At 45.1% G+C, this 23,123-nt stretch overlaps 1 protein-coding gene and 1 long non-coding RNA gene across 4 annotated transcripts; one reads left to right on the forward strand and one right to left on the reverse strand.

The window, feature by feature from the left end:
- LOC116555430 lies at nt 1–12,108 on the reverse strand. The gene is made up of 3 exons (XR_004270532.1): nt 11,469–12,108; nt 9,272–10,023; nt 1–27 (listed from the first exon to the last, which is right to left on the reverse strand). It is a non-coding gene; the product is annotated as an uncharacterized LOC116555430 (long non-coding RNA).
- Nucleotides 10,610–22,852, forward strand: HERPUD1 (homocysteine inducible ER protein with ubiquitin like domain 1). 3 transcript variants are annotated; one of them, XM_032283946.1, is made up of 8 exons: nt 10,610–11,241; nt 14,412–14,489; nt 14,578–14,652; nt 16,173–16,303; nt 18,382–18,504; nt 19,010–19,360; nt 21,132–21,237; nt 22,096–22,852. In XM_032283946.1, the coding sequence occupies exons 1-8, from the start codon at nt 10,915–10,917 to the stop codon at nt 22,258–22,260; spliced, it is 1,356 nt and encodes a 451-aa protein (XP_032139837.1). In that variant the 5' UTR covers nt 10,610–10,914; the 3' UTR covers nt 22,261–22,852. The 3 variants fall into 3 exon arrangements, with proteins under 3 accessions (XP_032139837.1, XP_032139838.1, XP_032139839.1); XM_032283947.1 differs by having other exon boundaries at nt 14,581–14,652; XM_032283948.1 differs by lacking the exon at nt 22,096–22,852 and having other exon boundaries at nt 19,010–19,203; nt 21,132–21,211.
- Nucleotides 22,853–23,123: the final 271 nt, after the last annotated feature.

The raw sequence follows: 23,123 nt of genomic DNA on the forward strand, positions 1-23,123 counted from the left end.
CCCTCCAGCCTGGGTGACAGAGTGAGACTCCATCTCAAAAAAAGAAAAATACCCATGCGATGGGATGATCAGTGCAGCAAACCACCATAGCACACATTTACCTACGTAACAAACCCGCACAACCTGCACATGTACCCCGGAACTTAAAAGTTGAAGAAAGAAAAAAAAGAAAGAAAAGGCTGCTAAGATATGCAGCAAATTAGATGCAGGTGTGCTCTTATGAGGACACCGGAGGGAAGAGCTTGCGTGATATTCAGGGTCCTTTCCTGGAAAAAAGACAGGGTTGGCTAATGCCAGGGGTACAAGGTAAGGTACGTATTGGGGAGGAGGCTAGAGCCTGTTCACAAAGAACTACACCCAGGGGTTAATTCCTAAGATCTTGGTGATGGATATGGGCCTAGGGCAGGAAAGGCCAGCTGGACCATGTCAGCGATAAGAGGTGGAGGAGTCAATGCAGTTGTTTGCAATGGGCTGATAAACACAGGAGGCTAAGTCCAGGACTTAATCCGAGGGCTGAGCAAGCAGAAATAAATTCATGGAGAAGATAAAAAAGTCCCTCCATCTGACAAGAATGTTGCCCTAAGTTATTTCTGGTGTCTTACCCATCTTTGCTGAAGTGCTGGGTCTTGTCTGAAGTCAGCTTGGGGAAGGTGGGAGTTTTGCTGAGGGAAGAAAGAAACTAACAAGGGATCAAAATCCTACTTAGGGTATAGAATGTTCTGTGTACTAGAAAAGGTACATGAGACCGGGCGTGGAGGCTCACGCCTGTAATTCCAGCACTTTGTGAGGCCAAGGCCGGTGGATCAGTTGAGGTCAGGAGTTCGAGACCAGTCTAGCCAACATGGTGAAACCCCATCCCTAGTAAAAATACAAATATTAGCTGGGGATGGTGGTGGACACCAGTAATCCCAGCTACTTGGGGGGCTGAAGCAGGAGAATCGCTTGAACCTGGGAGGTGGAGGTTGCAGTAAGCCAAGATTGTGCCATTGTACTCCAGCTTGGGCAACAAGAGCGAAGCTCTGTCTCAGAAAATAAAAGAAAAAGGAAAGGAAAGGGGAAAGGAAGAGAAGAGAAAAGAAAAGAAAAAAAAAGAGAAAAGAAAGGAGGGAAGGGGAGGGGAGGGAAAAGAAAAGAATGGGAAAAAAAAGTACCTGACATTTATGATAAATTTTTTTTTCTTTTCTGTTTACAGTAAAACACTGAATAGCAATCAGAATATTTAGAAGGAAGCTCTGATGGGGGAAAAAGAATGCAGGCTTCAGAGGTTACCTGCGGCCTCTGAGCTCAGCCATGACCCTTGCCCTAGATGCTGACCTGGAGGGCGGCCTCCACCTGACTTGTTTGTCCTGGGTCCAAACCTGGTCAGCCAGGAAGAGCCATAAACCCGGCACGCTCTAGAGCAAAAGCAAGTCTTTACTGTGGGAGAGAGGACCAGATCAGGTAGATTCCTCCCACCTACCAGTCCTCTTCAGGATCTAAGTCCTTTGTTGGGGTGAAGGTTTCCTATGTGTGGTGGAGGTGATTTTGTTTGCCTTCCTCCCACTCTTGGAAGAAAGGCAGGGGAGTACACTCAGAACAGGGAAGCCCAAACAGGGTTTTTTCTTTCTTTCCTTTTTTTATTAAAAAAAAAAAAAAAAAAGACGGGGGTCTCACTGTGTTGCCCAGGCTGGTCTTGAACTTCTGGTCTCACGTGTTCCTCCCACTTCAGCCTTCTAAAGTGCTGGGACTGCAAGCATGACCCACTGTGCCAGGCCAAGGTTTTAAAAAAATTGTGGTAAAGGCACAAAATTCACCATTTTAACTATTTTATTTTTTTGAGACAAAGTCTTACTCTGTCATCCAGGCTGGAGTGCAGTGGCACGATCTCAGCCCACTGCCACCTCCACCTCCCAGGTTCAAGCGATTCTTGTGCTGCAGCCTCCCCAGTAGCTGGGATTACAGGCACATGCCATCATGCCCAGCTAATTTTTGTATTTTTTTTCTTGTAGAGACAGGGTTTCACCATGTTGGCCAGACTCAGGCTGGTCTCAAACTCCTGACCTCAGGTGATCCACCTGCCTCGGCCTCCCATAGTGCTGGGATTTCAGGTGTGAGCCACTGTGCCCAGCTTTATTTCAAAGTGTCATTCAGTGGTATTTAGTACATTCACAATGTTGCGTAACCATCGCCATTGCCCCAAAAGGAAATCCTGGACCCATTAAGCAATAAATCCCCACTAACCCCTGGAAACCATTTGTCTGCTTTCCGTCTCTATGGATTTGCCTGATCTAGATATTTCATATAAGTAGATACAATATGTGGCCTTTTGTGTCTGGCTTTTTTCACTTAGCATCATGTTTTCGAGGCTCATCCATGTTGTAGCATGCATCAGCCCTTCATTCCTGTTTATGGCTAAGTAATATGGCATTGTGTGGATATACCGTATTTTGCTTATCCATTCAGCTGGTGGACCTTTGGGTGGTTTCCACCTTTTGTGCTATTATAAATAATGCTGCTATGAATATTCATGGACAAATTTTTGTGAAGAGTGTTTTCAGTTCTTTTGGATAGATAGATATCTAGGAGAGGAATTGCTGGGTCATCTGCTAATTCTATGTTGACTTATCCGGCAACTCTGGGTATACTGTAAAACTTTCTAATGTCTGAGTTTAACTATCAGACCCATTGTTCTGCCGCCATAGCTTGGCCCCCGTTGTCAGTCTTGACTGGTCATACGCCTTGGTGTCTCCTGTTCAAGACACACTTTGAGGTTCTCAAAACCGCTCAGTTTTCACTTTCTTCCATTTAAAAACTGAATATAACAAACATCTTTAAGAATCAGGTAGCGGCCAGGTGTGGTGGCTTACACTTGTAATCCCAGCACTTTGGGAGGCTGAGGTGGGCAGATTGCTTGAGGTCAGCCTGGCCAACATGGTGAAACCCTGTCTCTACTAAAAATACAAAAATTAGCTGGGCATGGTGGCAGGCGCCTGTAATCCCAGCTACTCAGGAGGCTGAGAGAGGAGAATCACTTGACCCTGGGAGGTGGAGGCTGCAGTGAGCCGAGATCGCACCACTGCACCCCAGCGTGGGCAACAGAGCAAGACTCCATCTCAAAAAATTAAAAAATAAAAAGAATCAGCTAGCACAGGGGAATAACATGGAAGTGGGTGCCCCAAGTCCTCAAAAGTTGACAGCCACAGTCTGACATTCCTCCTTCCTTCAAACTAAAACACTTCCCAATCACAGGCCACAATGTTAAGGGAGGATTTGCCTTGGGGGCTACTTCTTGTATGGAAGGAAAGCTGCTTCTGGCTTAGCAAAGGCAAGGAGAGTTTCCGTGGGAAGGGTTTCATGAGTATGGAACAGGATGTCCATTTCCTGGGCTAAAGAAGGTGGCTCATGTGGGTGGCTAAATTAGGGCTTCAGAAATGACCATAAAAAGCACAGATTCTTGTTGGAGTTCAAATTACTTCAAACACACATGCACACACATACATACACACACACATACACACACACACACACACAGATTCTGGTTGGAGTTCAAATTACTTCAAACACACATGCACACACATACATACACACACACATACACACACACACACACACACAGATTCTGGTTGGAGTTCAAATTACTTCAAACACACATGCGCGCGCGCACACACACACACACACACACACACACACACACACCCCCCAAGAGTTCAAAACACAAAGTACCGAAGTTCAGCAGGGCCTAACACACCAGACTACTTCAAATAAAACATGAGTACTGGCAATGATCTTTTGTTAAGTCAGATTTGCAAAGGCCCCTTCTCTACCTTCATGGCCTGATTGCAAAATAAGATAGGCATTGGCTCTTCATTTCTGTCCCCATCTCAGAATGCAAACATGAATTCGATTGCGACAGAGAGACAGCAACACAGCAGCACTGCCACAATCAAGTTACAAAGTTTCCATGTTCCTTTCAGTTCCACATTTCCAGAAATCCCATTTAACACTGTGGATTTCCCTTCAGATTACTAATTCTTTTTGTTTGTTTGTTTGAGATGGAGTTTCACTCTTGTTGCCCAGGCTGGAGTGCATTGGTGCAGTCTTGGCTCACCACAACCTCCGCCTTCTGGGTTCAAGCAATTCTCCTGCCTCAGCCTCCCGAGTAACTGGGATTACAGGCACTTGCCACCACACCCAGCTAATTTTATATTTTTAGTAGACATGGGGTTTCTCCATGTTGGTCAGGCTGATCTCAAACTCCTGACCTCAGGTGATCCACCCACCTCAGCCTCCCAAAGTGCTGGGATTGCAGATGTGAGCCACCATGCCCAGCCAGATTACTAACTTTCATTCCCTCACATGCTTTCTCTCCTACTTTTTCTTTTTCTTTTTTTCTTTCTTTTTTTTCTTTTTTTAAGAGATGGAGTCTTCCTCTGTAGCCCAGTCTGGAGTGCAGTGGTGTGATCTCAGCTCACTGCAACCTTCACCTCCTGGAGTTCAAGCAATTCTCCTGTCTCAGCCTCCCAAAAAGCTGGGATTACAGGCATCCACCAGCACGCCTGGCTAATTTTTGTATTTTTAGTAGACACAGAGTTTCGACATGTCAGCCAGGCTTGTCACTAACTCTTGACCTCAGGTGATCCGCCCGCCTTGGCTTCCCAAAGTGCTGGGATTACAGGCATGAGCCACCGTGCCTGGCCACTTTTTCTATTTTTTTTTTTTTCAAATAAATTTTTACAAGAAAATAGAGATGGAGTTTTTTTCCATGTTGCTCAGGTTGGTCTTGAACTCCTGGACTCAAGCAATCCACCCACCTTGGCCTCTCAAATTGCTAGGATTACAGGTGTGAGCCACTGTGCCTGGCCCATTTTTGAAAACATTTTTGTGGAGATGGGGTCTTGCTCTGTTGCCCTGGTTGGAGGGCAGTAGCCTAATCATAGCTCACTGCAGCTTGAACTCCTGGGCTCAAGAAATCCTCTTGCCTCAGCCTCCTGAGTAGCTGGGACTACAGGTGTGCACCACCACACCTGAATAATTCTTTATTTTTTTGTAGAGATGAGGTCTTGCCATGTTGTCCAGGATGGTCATCAACTCCTAGCCTCAATCAATCCTCCCACCTCAGCCTCCCAAAATGCTGGTTGTGTGCTACCATGCCCAGAAAATTCTTGTATTTTTAGTAAAGACGGGGTTTCACCACGTTGGCCAGGTGGTATTGAACTCCTGACCTCAAGTGATCCACCCACCTCAACCTCCCAAAGTGCTGGGATTACTGGCATGAGCCACCACACCTGGCCCACATTTCCTCTTGAATGAACTGGTCAGTCTCTGGCCTCAAGTCTCTCCCCACCCTCCATAATGATGTGGATCCATACTGATTCTGATCTGTCCCTTCCACTGCTCAAAAACCTCCCATTGTTCACAAAATAAGGCTCAAACTCCCAAGGGTGACCATTCAAAGGCTTCTGAGCTGGCCACAAGACTTTCTTCCAGTCTTACCACTCATGATTATCTGATGTTATCATTATTATAATGATACTGATGTGTTCATTATTCGTATTTAAAGGTATACCCTGGCCGGGCATGGTGGCTCATTCCTGTAATCCCAGCACTTTGGGAGACTGAGGCAGGCGGATCACCTGAGTTCAGGACTTTGAAACCAGCCTGACCAACATGGAGAAACCCCGTCTCTACTAAAAATACAAAAAAATTACCTGGATGTGGTGACAGGTGCCTGTAATCCCAGCTACTTGGGAAGCTGAGGCAGGAGACTCACTGGAACCCAGGAGGCGGAGGTTGCAGTGAGCAGAGATCACGCCGCTGCACTCCAGCCTGGGCGACAAGAGTGAGACTCCATCTCAAAAAAAAAAAAAGAGTTCCTGGGTGATTTTGTTGCATGGCCAGATTTGGGAACCACTGGATGGAACGTGTTACAGTCCTCTAAATATTAATCTAAATATTAATTTATTGAGCACTTGGTAAATGTCTGGGTCTGTCCCAAGAACTTTAACAATTTTGTACTATTTAAGCCTCACAAAAACCATATGACACAGATATTATTATTATTCTTCCTATTTTACAGATGAGGAAAATTAGGTAGAGAGGTTAAGTAACTTGCTTAACGTCACATAGTAAGTGGCAAAAGCTGGGTTTGAAAACAAGCAACTGGGCTCTGGGCCCATGAGTGTAACCGCACAGCTATACCTGCCCATACAAATTCTGCATATAAAGTCACTGGCACGCCATGGTGCTTAGTCAGTAATTGCTGTCATTTTTGCTTTTATTCCAGTCTCACCCGTCTCTCAGAATTCAGCTCAAATTCTACCTCTTCCATCACGTTTTCTCTGACTCCCTCTCTTCCTTTCTCAATGTAATCATAAGTCCTTCAGAGGTGTATTAGACTTTTGGATTGTCTTTTATTTCTGTATTTTTGTTATCATCCTCATTATATTTGTGAGGTCATTCAGAGTAGGGTCACATGGTGTTTATTTTTCTATTCCTGGTACATTTGTTGACCTGAATTTAACATTTTCCCAAATGTGTGATAAGCAGAATCACCACATATCTTTTTTCTATTTTTTTGTTTTGAGACTGAGTCTTGCTCTGTCTCCCAGATTGGAATGTAGGCGTGCGATCTCAGCTCATTGCAACCACTGCCTTCCAGGTTCAAGCAATTCTCCTGCCTCAGCCACCGAGTAGCTGGGATTAAAGGCGCCTGCTACCATGTATGACTAATTTTTTTCTATTTTTAGTAGAGACGAGATTTCACTGTGTTGGCCAGGCTGGTCTTGAACTCCTGGCCTGAAGTGATCTGCTTGCCTCGGCCCCTACAAAGTGCTGAGATTATAGGAATGAGCCACTGCTCCCATCCCCAGATTTGTTTAAAAGGAGCTATCTGATTGGGAGTTAACTCAACAGAGAATCACAGAACTTGGATTGCCTTTTCCCTCGGGTTAGAAAATGCAAAACCACACTCCTGAACTTTTTTCTGACTGGAAAGGGTTGAACTATCTTAATGTCTTAGGGGTCTTTGAGGCTTTTCCCTGCAGGCTAGGGGAAACCACACTACTGGCATACTTGATTTCTCAATGCAGCTGTTACCTCCTGTCTAGCCGCCTCCTGTAAGGCCTGTGTTTGCTTTACCTGGGCTTGCTCCACTGGTTAGCTTCTCCCCAGTTGCAAGACTACCAGATCATAATCAGTCATTATCTCCCATCCTGATGTGTGAAATTTGTTGACTGAATTTAACATTTTCCTAAATGTGCTATACGCAGAATCAGCAAATTTCTTTTTTCTCTGAGATTGAGTCACGCTCTGTCTCTCAGACTGGAGTGCAGTGGCGCAATCTTAGCTCACTGCAACCACTGCCTTTCAGGTTCAAGCAATTCTCCTGCCTCAGCCTCCCAAGTAGCTGGGATTCCAGGTGCCCGCCACCACACCCAACTAATTTTTTTATATTTTTAGTACAGACGAGGTTTCACTATGTTGGTCAGGCTGGTCTCGAACTCCTGGCCTGAAGTAATCTGCTTGCCTTAAGACAGAATTTGTGGGGCCCAGTGCAAAATGAAATGCAGGGCTTCTGTTTAAAATTTATTAATTTAAAGATGATAACAGCAGAGCATTAAACCAAGCAGGGGGCCCCATCCACTACGTGGGTCCCACACTCATGAAGCCAGTTTGATGAAAAAAGGGTTATGCTGGAAGCGGCAGCTCACACCTGTCATCCCAGCACTTTGGGAGGCTGAGGCAGGCAGATCACTTGAAGTCAGGAGTTCGAGACCAGCCTGGCCAACGTGGTGAAACCCTGTTTCTACTAAAAATTCAAAAACTAGCCAGGTGTGATGGCCCACGCCTGTAGTCCCAGCTACTTGGGAGGCTGAAGCAGGAGAATTGCCTGAACCCTGGAGGTGGAGATTGCATTGAGCCGAGATTGTGCCACTGCACTCCAGCCTAGGCAACAAGAGCAAGACTCCATCTAAAAAAAAACCCCCCCCCAAAACAAAAAAAAAGGTCAGAGCCTTCTCAGCAGACCAAAACCAATCACAGAAAACTGTGTGTGGGGACAATTTATTTCCAAAGTCCTCAACCTCTCATCTTAATATGAAGACAGCTGAGAAAGTAACCACCCTAGGCCGGGCGCGGTGGCTCACGCTTGTAAACCATCCACTTTGGAGGCCAAGGCGGGTGGATCACCTGAGGTCGGGAGTTCAAGAAACAACCCTGTATTCTGTGTTATATCAAGGTTGACTATTGCAGGCTGAATTGAGTCCTCCAAAGAGATGCTGAAGTGCTAACCCTCAGTACCTGTGAATGTGGCAGTACTAGAAAATAGGGCCTTTGCAGATGATCAAGTTAAGATGAGGTTACTAGTGTGGGTCCTAATCCACTACGACTGGTACTCTTCTGAAAAGAGGAAATGTGGACACGCAGCCAGCCATGCCCACAGGGAAAATGATGTGAAGAGACCCACACAAGGAGAACCCACGAGAAGATGAAGGCAGGTTGGGCGATGCTTCTATATGCCAACGAACGTCAAAGAGTGCCAGCAAACCACCAGGATAGGAGAGGGGCCTGGAAATTTCTCCCCGAAGGCCTCAGAAGGAACCAACCCCGCCGACACCTTGATCTCAGACTTCCAGCTTCCAGAACCAAGACAATACATTTCTGTTTCTTAAGCCAGCAGTCGCCAACCTTTTTGGCACCAGGAACCAGTTTTGTGGAAGACCAGGGGTGGGGTGGGGGGATGGTTTCAGGATGACCCGAGCTTTACATTATTGTGCACTTTATTTCTATTATTATCACATGGTAATATATAATGAAATAATTATACAACTCACCATAATGCAGAATCAGTGGGAGCCCCGAGCTTGTTTTCCCACAACTAGATGGTCCCAGTGGGGGATGATGGGAGACAGTAACACCCAAAGTATGTGGCTTATGTTGAGTCTATTCATTTTGGTTGCTGTCACTGCAGAAAACCCTGCTTCACAGAGACAGGATGTTGCAATAGGCCAGGCGTGGTGGCTCACACCTGTAATCTCAGCACTTCTGGAGACCAAGGCAGGTGGATCACTTGAAGCAAGGAGTTCAAGACCAGCCTGACCAACACAGCAAATCCCCATCTATCTCTACTAAAAATACAAAAAATATATAGCCAAATGTGGTGGTGCATGCCTGTAATCCCAGCTACTCGGGAGACAGAGGCATGAGGCACAAGAATCCCTTGAACCAGAGAGGCAGAGGTTGCAGTGAGCTGAGATTGTGCCATTGCACTCTAGTCTGGGCTACAGCTTTAGACCCTGTCTCAATTTAAAAAAAAAAAAAAAAAAAAAAGGATGTTGGAAATGGAAGCAGGCTTTTCAGTGCCTTTGTGACCATCTCAGGATTCTCTGCCTAGACTTTAATCCAGAACATGTGGAGAGCTGAAGTTGTCTCAAACATACTTTGAAGGCCACCAGACGCAGCTGTACAACTGAAGTACATACACTCACTTGCCACTATAAAGTCTGCCACAAGATGCAGCTTGTCACTTGCCACTCACTGATAGGGTTTTGAGGTGAGTCTGCAAGCAATTGATTTATGATGGTCTCTGTGCAGTGAAACCTCTCTGCTAATGTTAATCGGATCTGCAGCCACTCCCAGCACTAGCATCACCACCTCAGCTCCACTCCCATCATCAGTCAGTAAACTCTTGTACGGAGCACAATCTAGTTCTCTCGCATGCACAGTTCACAATAGGGACCATCTCCTATGAGAATCTAATGCGCCCTGATCTAACAAGTGGCAGCGTTCAGGTGGTAATGTAGCGATAGGGAGCAGCTGTAAATACAGATGAAGCTTCGCTGGTGGCTCACCTCCTGCGGTGCCACCTGGTTCCTAACAGGCCAGGGACTCTTAGGGGTCCGTGGCCTGGCGGGGGGCTGGGGACCCTGTCTTAACCCATCCAGTTTGTGGCACTTTGTTATGGCAGCTGCAGCAGGTGAACAGGCCCACCAACCAGACCAGGCTCCTTCTGTTACCTTCCTGCCCTTGCCAAGCTCCTGACAACACCTGAAAAAACAGATGTCCCAACGGGGTTGGAACAAGGAGGGGGCCAGGGCAATGTCAGTTTTGTTTTTCAAGACTTTTTTTTTTTTCCTACAGAGGAGGAGGGAATGCCTACAATAGAGAGGCCTTTGTGGTCCCACTTCAGGAATGAGCGAACCCTGCCCTCCTTGTCTCAGCCCCAATAAAGGGTGCATGTGTATCTTATAAAGTAATGCCCTTTTGGGAGGGACTCCCACTGTGAGCAGGGCTGTGGCTGACTTGTCAATCATCATAAAGGTGATGTCCCAAACGTGCAAGTCTGAAGCCCGCGGAAACTGGCAACAGCTGCCTGGATGCCTCCATCCTCTCAGCCCAAGGAAGATCGGGCCTCGCTCCTTCGTTGTCCTTCTTATGAGCACGTGATGTTCTCCTGGATGGACTTGCACACGGGTCGCCCACCTGTTCTTTGAGGGTCGGGTGGAGGGGCTTCCCCTGTAGGACGGGCTTCCCCCGTAGGTTCCATGTGGGGCCACCTGAGGCAGGAAAAGGGGAAGTGGGCACTGGCACCTGGGGTGAGAAAGGGCGGGGGTGCAGCTTTGTGAGGAAACAATTTGCAGAGACTGCTAAACTGGGGTCTGCTGGGACACACCACTCCCCACCCCCTGCCTCGGGCGCCCTCAGTCACCCGAGCTGGGGGCCCCGCAAATCTCAGGCCAAGGCCCCGCGCGATCCGCGCGGTCTGCAGCGCACCCAAACATGGCCGCCAAACCCAGGTTCCCGGGGCGCAGCCGAGCCTCAGGGTGACGCAGCCGCGGCGGGTTGCATCAGCCCGCGCCCACGTGCTTGGTCCGCCCTCTGCCTCCCGGGTCCGGACGCCGATTGGGCCACGTTAGGACAGTGTCTCCGCCTCAGCCAATGGGCGGCAGCCACAGAGGGTTCTGTCCGCAGAGCCGGGCGCGGGAAGCCTATAAAAGGCTCCCGAGACGGGGGCGCGCGCCCCAGAGACGCCAACAGTCGTTGCGGAGTTTGTGGGCGGCTGCGACGCCGCCTGCCTGGCACCTCGGAGCGCAGCTGAGCCCCGACACAGCCGCCGCCATGGAGTCCGAGCCCGATCCCGAGCCCGTCACGCTCCTGGTGAAGAGCCCCAACCAGCGCCACCGCGACTTGGAGCTGAGCGGCGACCGCAGCTGGAGCGTGGGCCACCTCAAGGCCCACCTGAGCCGTGTCTACCCCGAGCGTCCGGTGAGAGCCGCCCCGACTTCCCGCCCCGAGGCGGTGGCCCCCAGCCCTCCGCTAGGGACGCCACGTCCGCCTGCCCTGCCCTGTGGCCTCCCCTCCGCCGGCCTCCCCCAGACGGCTGAGTTCGCCCGGTCGGTCACGTGCCCCAGGGCTCTGGTCTCCCCTTCCCTGCCCCGCCGCCGCGGGCGCCCCTCTCTTGCCCAGGGACCGTCACTAATCAGCAGCCTGACCTTGGGCGAGTCGTTTCACCCTCCAAGCCTGCCTCCCCGCTGCGGTCAGGCAACTCGGTTTTCCTAACTGGGCTTGCACCCAATGGCTACGAGTAAGAAAACGTCCGTGCTGCAAAATGAGGGTTGTGAACGCAGCCTTCCCGCGGGGAGAGAAGTGGGCAGGTGCCACCCGGGGCCGTGGCTTGAGAAACCTGGGGAGCGCCCAGACACTGTGGACGGAAGGCCCCACACCCAGAAGCAGGACGTGGCTCTTCTCCTCCCTGTCCACCTTCCGCCGGGCCCCTCCCTGTCGCACTGGACCGCGCAGCCGTTGCCGAGTCCCGGGGTGGAGCCCCGTGCACTTTCTGGCCAAGAGCGACTGATAAGGGAAGCAGGCAGGAGTCGCCTTCAGTCTGGTTTTAGGACGGCAGCCTCTCGATTATTAGCGAGACTTCCTCGCTTTGTTTTGGTTGACACATCTGTCAGCCTCACCCTTAGCACCGCCTGCCCTGGCCGCCACGTGATGAGGCTGTAAGCTGGCCCTTCCTGTATTTACTTTCTGCTCCGATATTATGTAAGTGTCAGCAGTGTTCTTCACTGCCCACGAGCATAATTCTCCATCACACAGGAGAGGGCATCCAGGCAGGAAAAGATCGTGTAACCGTGAGTTCCAACTTTTGGTTGGAACTCACCTGTGTCTGTTTTTGTTCCATGTGGTCAAGAAGGTAGAAGTGAGTTTTCCTTCTGAGTTGTTATTTTGAAATTTGCATATTTATTTAGTAAGGGTGTATTCCATGTCCTGTGGAATTCACCCGGGTACACTTTTCGGTTTCACCAGAGCTGCGTCCAGAAACTGGGTGGCTGTGTTGCCATGAGAATGTCTGTTGGGTACACAAATTGGTGCAGCAGGTGTTGCTTGTGGTTGCATCACATGGTAAAAGGCAGGGTTTCTGAGAAGGGTTTTTTTTAAGGGCTTGCTTTGGTGAGGGACGCCACTCCCATCTCTTCAGTCTGAAGACCTAAGATTGTAAACAAATACCTCTCAGGTATACAAATTTGTGTATTAGGGCTGAAACATATTTATCATTTGTTTCCCGTGGTAGAAAATGGTATACTGTGAGAAGCCCTACTTTGTAATAGTTGTGCTTAATTTTTTCTCAAATCGGCCATCTGCGTGAAGACTCAATGTCAAGTTAGGCCTTTAAAAGGGGGAAAATAATTCAAAACCACTGGCAGCTGTGGTTTTCAAGCCTTTTCTAGCGGTTGAACTCTGTAATAAACGCAGGACCATACATATATAATAGATACTGTTTTACAAATTCATGTATAAGCATTTACCTTTAAAGTTCTCACCTGTCAGTGAGAAAAATGGTGAACACAGCATTCAGTATATTTTGGTTTAGTTACAGTGTCAAAAAGTCCTGATGTATATGGATAAGTAGATGGACTTTTGGCTTTGTTTGTTTTAAACAGCTTGCTTTAATTATCTCAAGCTAGTTGGCAGGAACATCTTTATTCCAGGTTTTGCATAATCAGTTATCCTGGCAAGAGTAGATTTACACGTTGCTGATCTCCAACGGATAGATTATATGTTAATATTTGAGGCCATTACTTTTAAGTACAGTTTAGAAGTTTCAAAGAGATTTTTTATTTTTTTATTTATTTTTGTTGTTGTTGTTGTTTTGAGACGGAGTTTTGCTCTTGTTACCCAGGCTGGAGTGCAATGGCGCGATCTTGGCTCACCGCAACCTCCGCCTCCTGGGTTCAGGCAGTTCTCCTGCCTCAGCCTCCCGAGTAGCCGGGACTACAGGCACACGCCACCATGCCCAGCTAATTTTTTTGTGTTTTTAGTAGAGACAAGGTTTCACCATGTTGACCAGGATGGTCTCCATCTCTTGACCTCGTGATCCACCCGCCTCGGCCTCCCAAAGTGCTGGGATTACAGGCATGAGCCACCACGCCCGGCCTCAGAGAGATTTTTTAAATGAGATTTGTATAAAAGAGTGTGCATGTGCAGTCCCTATGGCGTTAAAATCGCTGATAGGGAGGGGAAGAGGGTTTGGAATTGTGACACTGTGGCAGCAGATGACCTTGGACAAGAAAATTTTTCAGACTTTCCTCCCTTAAAGTAAGGATACTGAATCTCACAGGGTTGTTGTGTATAATGTCACCCACACACCATTTCCTCTATAACTGCATTTGTATGCCAAGAAATCCTCTATGAAGGCTTAAGTTTAGAATAGCTTCATATTATTTTGGGGCACTGCTAGGTGGTTTTGGTGAAGGCTAGCCTTGGGAGTACTCTGAGTTTTTTCTGAAACCAAACTCAGCTGCTGTAGGAGCCCTGTTTGCTGTTTGTTGTTGTTATGAAAAATCAGTAATGAAAATCAGTTTACCTGGGAGTTAAGAAGTATGTTGCCCTACATAGGTTTGGACTGGAGATAATTTACCTTTTTTTTTTTTTTTTTGAGATAGAGTCTCACTCTGTCACTCAGGCTGGAGTACAGTGGCATGAGCTGGGCTCACTGCAGCATCTGCCTCCCGGGTTCAAACAATTCCCCTGCTTCAACCTCCCGAGTAACTTGGATTACAGGTGCAAGCCACCATGCCCAGCTAATTTTTGCATTTTTAGTAGAGGCAGGGTTTTACCATGTTGGCCAGGCAGGTCTCGAACTCCTGACCTAAGGTGATCTGCCCACCTTGGCCTCCCAAAGTGCCTGGATTACAGGCATGAGCCACCGTGCCCAGCCGATAATTTGCCATTCTGTATTTATTTGCATGTTAGAGACCAGTTAGATACTTTCTAAATAGAAGTTTTGTATATGGAGCCTTTGAAAAAGTTTTCCCGTGATGCTGGGGGGAAACATACATATTCAAATTATTTGTATAAAACAGTTTATTCTGTGTTTGGGAACTTCTGGGAGTGAAATGCTGACCTTTGTTACTCTTTCTTTCCATGATCAGCATCCAGAGGACCAGAGGTTAATTTATTCTGGCAAGCTGTTGTTGGATCACCAATGTCTCAGGGACTTGCTTCCAAAGGTACATCACTTAAACATTAATTTCTGAATATTTTTAAGCACTCACCAGGTTAGGTTCAGGTCCTTAAGTACCTTCTTTTTACTTTTAGCAGGAAAAACGGCATGTTTTGCATCTGGTGTGCAATGTGAAGAATCCTTCAAAAATGCCAGAAATCAGTGCCAAGGTGTGTCTGCTTCTTCATGATGATAACAGTTTGCATCATTCAGACTTTTAAGGGATTAAGAAGTTTGATAAAACTGTTATTGAGAGACTGTATGACGTTATTACCAAGTAATATTTTCATTCTTTCCTAGGAATTAGAAACTGTATTATCAACACAGTGATGGGTTAATGTAGCAAATTGTTCCATTAGCACTGTAGTAGAAAAGTGGAGTTAGGAGTTACATATTGCACTATCTTCTGGGATGTGATTTGATCTACGGTTACTTCGTATCTAGATTACTGAACTAACACTAACTGGGTTTTTATTGAATTTAGCACATAGGAGGTTTCTTCGAAGGAACCATTAATTTTTTTTTTTTTTTTTTTTGAGACGAAGTCTTGCTCTGTCACCCAGCCTGGAATGCAATGGCATGATCTCTGCTCACCACAACCTCTGCCTCCTGGGTTCAAGCAATTCTCCAGCCTCAGCCTCCAGAATAGCTGGGATTATAGGCACGTGCCACCATGCCTGGCTAATTTTTTGTATTTTTAGTAGAGATGGGGTTTCACCATGTTGGCCAGGGTGGTCTCAAACTCCTGACCTCGTGATCTGCCCACCTTGGCCTCCCGAAGTGCTGGGATTACAGATGTGAGCCACCACGTCTGGCTGGAGCCATTAATTTTTATAAAGAGTATAAAAGTGAATATATTTCCTTTGGAAATTTTCATTGTAATTAGTTGGATAGGAAAAGGTCAGAGCCTTTATCAAGTGATCAATAAAGAATTTTTCTTTTAAGTTGGTCTCACTGTGTTGCCTAGGCTTTTCTCAACCTCCTGAGGGCAAGCGATCCTCCCACCTCAGCCTCCTGAGTAGCTGGGACTAGAGGCATGTGCCACTGGACCTGGCTCTAAAGACTCATATATGACAGACAAAAGCATTTATTTTTCATTTTACAATGTTTATTCACATATATGGTATTAGTATTCTAATGGAGTGATGCATTCTAAATTTGTATTTCCTAAAATATCTGAACAGAACATAGGAAATTCCCTATTTTGCCATTATCAGATCTAACAAAAATCTTAAAGGCACTTTATCGTTTCATTTCCATATACTGTAATTTTTAAAAGATGATCAAAAACAGTATCATACCAAGACGGACTTGTATTGGAATACTATTTTAGAAAGTTGTGGGCTGGGTTATATTTATAAATTTTGTTGGTCAAATTTCTGCGATGAGCAAACTTAACAGCATTATCAGAAAGCTTTCTCACCAATGATAACTTCATTGGAAGATTTTAATGAAAGTGTAGCATAGTTACTCTAGAGAAAAATATGAATATTTTAGTATCTGTGTTGAAAATTGTGTTGACTAAATGTCGGAATATTTTTTACAAAATGTTGCTTCTATTTAATATTGTCATGTTCAGAGGTGGAGGGTACGAGACATAAGCCATTGACAGCAAAATAATTTTTTTTCGCTTGATTTCAGACAATTGCATCAGCTCCTTTTTTTCTGTGTTCATGTCACACTTATTTAGGTGGCCGAATCCACAGAGCAGCCCGCTGGTTTTAATCAGGGACAGTATCCTGGGGATTCCTCAAGTGATGATTTAAGGCAAAGGGAAGTTTTTCGGAACCTTTCTTCCCCTGGATGGGAAAACATCTCAAGGTGAGCGTTATAGTAACTTGGACTATACAACATGAGTGTGCCTCATTTGCATCAATTTAAGAATAAGGTGTGTTTACATGTATATAATCAGAACTTTTAAATGTATAGAATTTTGCTTTATAAATAGCTTCACTTTAAAGAGCTCATATATTTAACTTAATATACAGACTTTTAGCGTACACAAATTTTTAAAGTTGGCAATGCATGTATTGAAAAAAAGAAAATGTAGGCGTTTTATCCTTCCATTGTGCTGACCACTTGGTTGCTGTCATGATAGGAAATGAGTGCTGCTGCAGGAAAAAACAGCTGCTGTAAGCATTGTGCAGCTGCTTTGCTGAGTGGCTTTGTGCTTTATTGTAACAATGGGTGACAACAAGGGAGGGACTGTTTAAGAAGTGTTCCTCCAAAGACTTGGGGGCACTAGGAAAATTGGCCATATATTTATAACTACTAAAGCTTTTTCTTTAGAGCAAAAGTCAGAACTAAATGCTCTGTTATTTGGATTTGTATAGCTCTTGGAATACCTTGTTTTATGAAAGTACTTTAGGGGAAAAAATTCGTTAACCATAGGTTGAAATTCTGTAACTCTCCAATTACCTGTCCCCCTTTTCCTAGAAGTTTTTATATGCAATATTTTCTAAAGCCAGGTGTTTTAGGAATTCATTTATTTTTTTTTCCCCTTAATGGAACTTTCAAATATGCAAATATACACAGCAGTGGGGACTGTATAATTAATACCCACACCATCCACCCAGGCCTAAGAAATAATGTTCAGAGTTTTACCATATCTCATCTATTACCCTTTTCCTTTTTTTTTAAAAGTATTTAAAGGTAATTCCCAGACATCATTTCATCCCTATATGTACTTCAATATATAACTGTAAAACCTTTTCATTATCTGGTGTATCTAGAATGCCATTATCAAATCTAACAAAAATCTTAAAAGCACTTTATCATTTCATTTCTATGCATTGTAGTTTTCTTAAATGATGAAAAACAGTGTCATACCAAGGATTACCTGTATTGGAATACTATTTTAGAAATACTCTGTATGGAATTTAGTTAAAAGATTGTCAGCATATAAGTTGGATAATTATTGGATAGAAAATTATTGATTAGAAAAACTTAAAACCGTGTCCCTTATTCTGATTCAACTATTCTTGAGAATTGAAGGCCGTATTTGACTCCCTGAATTTCACCATATTTAAACTTGATTTCCTTCAACAAATATTTATTGAATAGCCAGTACATATAACTTTGCTTAAGGATACAAGCTGACCTGCAGGAATGGCCACATAACCAATTCCTGATCTTCCGGCAATTCTATTATGACTTCAATTTTGTGATGTGCTACCAAAGAAGTTCACTGTGTAAGAAGCACAAACCCAAAGATGGCTCGCATACACCTGCCTGACAAAGTTGAGGGCTATGTGGCATTATTAAAGAGGCGTGCATTTGACATCAGACCAGCTCTGAAATCCAGCCCTGCTACTTATTAGCTTAGTGACCTTGTGCAAAGCCCCTGTCTTCCCTGCGCTATACTTGGGCTCCCCTTGTAAAAATCTCTTTCATGAGATTGCTGTGGATCTAGCAGCCTGTACAGGACCCCAGGTGGTCAGTATGCATGCACACATCACTATAGATTCAGATCTAGGGAACAAGTGGCTATTGGGAAGATGGGAGAGACTTCCTTCCAGAAAGACTGGGAGAAGTGTGGCTTTTGAGCTGTTCTCTAAAAGATAAACAGTGGGTTGAGACCTGCAGTGAGACTCAGCAAGTCAAAAATGGTTGGGATCTACTTAACCCGAAAAGGTGGTTTATATATCTGTGCACTAAGCAAACAGCTGGCAAGGGCTGCTGTTTTCCTGTGGGATCAAACCGTGGTAGGAGGGCTGTGTCATTTGGCAGCTTCTGTGCTGGCGGTACATGGGTGCCTCTTATAGTCCTTACCATGTAACTGCCATAAATCCCGTTGTTCTGTCTCTTTGATTTGAATTAATGATTTTAATTTAAACTTAGTTTTCATTTGTTTATACTCAACCCACTCAAAATGAATGTTTTTAAAAATCTATGTATAGGCCTGAAGCTGCCCAGCAGGCATTCCAAGGTCTGGGTCCTGGTTTCTCCGGTTACACACCCTATGGGTGGCTTCAGCTTTCCTGGTTCCAGCAGATGTATGCACGACAGTACTACATGCAATAGTGAGTCCTTCCTGGCATGCTGGGTGTGGCCAGGGCTCCTGGGAATTGAGGGAAATTTTATCCAAGTTATCTGTAAAGTTCAGAATGGAGGGATGAATGTATTTTCATCAGTCTGCAGAGTCCTGCTCTGTTTGGTCTGTGGGTGGAGTAGAGTGCAAATGACAACTGCTACCTGATTTGTGTATTAAAGAGGATGCAGTTTAGTGACTTTATTTAGAACATGTTACTTTCTTTTCAATTTGTGAGGATTTTAATTTGCTACTGTGCCATAATCTTACAGTGGCCTTGATGTTTAATTCTAGGTGAAATTCACCATGTGGCTTCTCTTAGAAAAGGAATTTATAGATTAGTAAGGAAGTTCTTCACTAAAAGAAAAATGCATATCTACCTACTTAAAATTCTTAACAGTAAAAGACTACTGTGTAAATAAGGTTATGAGAGCCACAGACTTCACGGTGCCTTGCTCTTTGCTCAACAGTATCTGCCTCTATCATTTTTATTTTAGTTTAGTGGCCACTGCTGCATCAGGGGCTTTTGTTCCACCACCAAGTGCACAAGAGATACCTGTGGTCTCTGCACCTGCTCCAGCCCCCATTCACAACCAGTTTCCAGCTGAAAACCAGCCAGCCAATCAAAATGCTGCTCCTCAAGTGGTTGTTAATCCTGGAGCCAATCAAAATTTGCAGATGAATGCACAAGGTGGCCCTATTGTGGAAGAAGATGATGAGATAAATCGAGATTGGTTGGATTGGACCTATTCGGCAGCTACATTTTCTGTTTTTCTCAGTATCCTCTACTTCTACTCCTCCCTGAGCAGATTCCTCATGGTCATGGGGGCCACTGTCGTTATGTACCTGTAAGTAGATGGTTTCTGTGATACAAATTACACTATACGGTGTTCACACTAAATGCAAATTTTGCTTTTTTTTTTGAGACTGAATCTCGTTCTGTTGCCCAGGCTGGAGTACAGTGGTGCCTCCATGAATGGCTAATTTTTGTATTTCTAGTAGAGATGGGCTTTTGCCACATTGACCAGGCTGGTCTCAAACTCCTGACCTCAAATGATCTGCCCACCTTGGCCTCCCAAAGTGCTGGTATTACAGGCATGAGCCACTGCACCTGTCCAGATTTTGCTCTCTTTTGAGCAGTCTCAGTTATTATAAGAGGAGGTATGTTTAAATAGTATGTCATTCTGTGTCCGGGTGCAGTGGCTCACATCTGTAATCCCAGCACTTTGGGAGGCCGAGGCAGGAAGATCACATGAGGCCAGGAGTTTGAGACCATCTAGCTAACATGGTGAAACTCCATCTCTACTAAAAATACAAAAAATTAGCCAGGTGTGGTGGTGCATACCTGTAATCCCAGCTACTTGGGTGGGTGAGGCAGGAGAATGGCTTGAACCCAGGAGGTGAGGTTGCAGTGAGCTGAGATCGCACCACTGCACTCCAGCCTGGCTAACGGAGCAAGACTCTGTTTTAGAATAAATACATAATAAATAGTATGTCATTCTAGCACTTCCAGTACAAAGAATTCATGGCTTGGTTGTCTTGTCCCCAGAACATACTCTGTATTAATATAAGAATATTCTCTTGTTCTCTAGATAAGTTACCTTACCTTCTAGGCTCATGAACCACAATTATGCAGCCATACTGAGGCATGGAACAGAAATTTGTATTTGTTTTGAATAAGAACATATTTGCCTTTATCGGTCCACAGCCACTTTCCAGGGTAAAGGTCAGGCACTGACTGTTGGCATAGCCCTGAAAGGCCAGGGAACCTTTACAGACCTGACATTTGGCTTTAGCTGTGGCCCAGAGTGGTGATTCTCACCCGGGGATGGTTTTGCACCCTCTCTCCCCAGGGAACATTTGGCAACGTGTAGATATTTTTGGCTGTCATATCTAGGGACGCGGTCCTGCTGTTAATCTAGGAAGTGGAAGCAAGAGTGCTGCTACATTTTCTACAATGCACATGACAACTCCCACAGTAAATATTTGGCTCAATATGTCACTAGCACCAAAGCCGAGAAAGTCTGGCTTAGAGTGATGGGTCTTTGTAGTTGAAACTAAAAGAAGAAATTTCTCTTTATAGTAAAAAATGGATTTTTAGTTTTTAAAAATAAAAAAGGGAAATAATTAGAATATAATGAACACTCAAATACCCACAATTATTGTTAATATTTGTTATATTTGTTTTAAGGCTTGGGATTTAATTGGTTTCTTCAAATAAAATGTTAATATTTTCTGTAGTCTCTAGAATCACATATTTAAATGGCAAATGTAGGTTGTCATTATGTTGTACATAGTTACAGGTGTATCTCTGTTCAGGTTTTCAAGAGTAAGGTTTAGTTCATATAAATAAGCATTTATTGAGCACATACTATGTGCCAGGTGCTCTCTATATTGCTGGGTATACAATGATGAATAAAACACAGTCCCTGCCTTCAAGGACCTAACAGGCTGGTGAGAATGTCTGGGAGACAGTATGATCAATTGCTTCTGTAGATGGGTCTTGCAGTGAGCTTAGAATCGGGGTGCTGCTGTGATTAGAGTTGGGGAGCCCTGGATTCTTGAGTAAGTCTCACTGTGACATCAGCTAAGATGGACTTTTATATGCTTCCTTTGAAGGCATCACGTTGGGTGGTTTCCGTTTAGACCAAGGCCAGTTCCAAACTTCCCGAATGATGGTCCTCCTCCTGATGATGTAAATCAGGACCCCAACAATAACTTACAGGTACGGAGCCTCCCCCAAAGCCCAGGCGAGCTTGACGTGATATGCCAGGCTCTCAGGTTCTTAACCTTGAGATTTCCAGCTCGTGGTTTACCATTTTATTGGGCTAAATATTTCATGATTTGTTCACATTTCTTCTTAGAGCAGCAGCTATTTTTAAAACATCAAATGTATCATCACATCCTATCACATGTTTTTGACATGTGGCAATTTGCATTTTGGCTTAACGTTTCTTAAACCCACTATTTTGAGCGTTCAGTGGTCTGTAGCTTTGTGTTATACCATAGGAACTGGTATGATGTGATTAACTACTATTTTAATAATAGTTGAAGGCCAGGCACAGTGGCTCACACCTGTAATCCCATCACTTTGGGAGGCTGAGGCAGGTGGATCACCTGAGGTCAACAGTTCGAGACCGGCCTGGTCAACATGGTGAAACCCTGTCTCTACTAAAAATACAAAAATTAGCTGGGCATGCCTATAGCCCCAGCTACTAGGGAGACTAAGGTGGGAGGAGGACAGAGGTTGCAGTGAGCCAAGATCACACCACTGCACTCTACCCTGGGTGACACAGAATAAGATCCTGTCTCAAAAATAATAATAGTTGCAGATCTAGTTGTTTTCATTTGCTCCGATATTGGCTGCCAGGAGTATTCAAAACTATGAAAATATCAACAAACTTGTGCTGTGGAAGACTGAGAAAGAGCCCTATCTATCCTAGGGCATCATTCCCTGGGGTCCTGGCTACCTGGCTGCCTGGCTACCTGCACCTATGGGGCAGAGCTACGCTGGCCTTCCCTAACATCACTTGGTGTTCATCACGGTCCTGATTGTTTTCCCGTTGTGTTTCATTACCTGTAGGAAGGCACTGATCCTGAGCCTGAAGACCCCAACCACCTCCCTCCAGACAGGGACATACTAGGTGGCGAGCAGACCAGCCCCTCATTCATGAGCACAGCATGGCTTGTCTTCAAGACTTTCTTTGCCTCTCTTCTTCCAGAAGGCCCCCCAGCCATCGCAAACTGATGGTGTTTGTGCTGTAGCTGCTGGAGGCTTTGACAGGAATGGACTGGATCACCTGACTCCTGCTAGATTTCCTCTCCTGGATATGGCAGTGATGAGTTCTTAAAAAAACAACATGGATGATGATATGCTTTTGTGATCAAGCAAAAGCAGAAACGTGAAGCCGCGATACAAACTGATGAACAAAAAATGCCCAAGGCTTCTCATGTCTTTATTCTGAAGAGCTTTAATATATACTGTATGTAGTTTAATAGGCACTGTAAGTAGAAGGCCTTAGGTGTCGCATGTTTATGCTTGAGGAACTTTTCCAGATGTGTGTGTCTGCATGTGTGTTTGTACATAGACGTCATAGATGCAGAAATGGTTCTGCTGGTACGATTTGATTCCTGTTGGAATGTTTAAATTACACTAAGTGTACTACTTTATATAATCAATGAAATTGCTAGACATGTTTTAGCAGGACTTTTCTAGGAAAGACTTATGTATAATTGCTTTTTAAAATGCAGTGCTTTAAAGTGAGGGGAACTTTGTGGAGGTGAAAACCTTTGCTGGGTTTTCTGTTCAATAAAGTTTTACTCTGAATGACCCTAGCAGAGACTCCTGTCCTAGCGGTTTCCTCTGCGTCTGTTATGTCTAGGTAGTCAGCAGTTGAGTTGCCGGTGTTTAGCCTGAATGCTGCTTTTTTAAAAGAGGAGTTTTTGTGCCAGTGAGATGATCAGGTAAGGCCATGAAAGTTTTTGTTTTTCTTTTTTTTTCGAAATGGGGTCTTGCTTTGTTCCTCTACCAGAGTACAGTGGCTACTCACAAGTGGCATGGTAGCGGTCTACAGCCCCAAACTCCTGGCTTAAGTCGCCTCCTGCCTCAGC

This window comes from Sapajus apella, unplaced genomic scaffold (genome assembly GCF_009761245.1).
Source record: "Sapajus apella isolate SASKATOON/1434 unplaced genomic scaffold, GSC_monkey_1.0 scaffold15, whole genome shotgun sequence".
Lineage (NCBI taxonomy): Eukaryota > Metazoa > Chordata > Mammalia > Primates > Cebidae > Sapajus > Sapajus apella.

Bases quoted from the DNA above. Each gene is read 5' to 3' on its own strand.
- HERPUD1 (XM_032283946.1), top strand. From the start codon at position 10,915: ATGGGCGGCAGCCACAGAGGGTTCTGTCCGCAGAGCCGGGCGCGGGAA. The intron at 18,505-19,009 runs GTGAGTCCTTCC...TTTTTATTTTAG, and splicing joins CGACAGTACTACATGCAATA to TTTAGTGGCCACTGCTGCAT. The intron at 21,238-22,095 runs GTACGGAGCCTC...CATTACCTGTAG, and splicing joins ACCCCAACAATAACTTACAG to GAAGGCACTGATCCTGAGCC.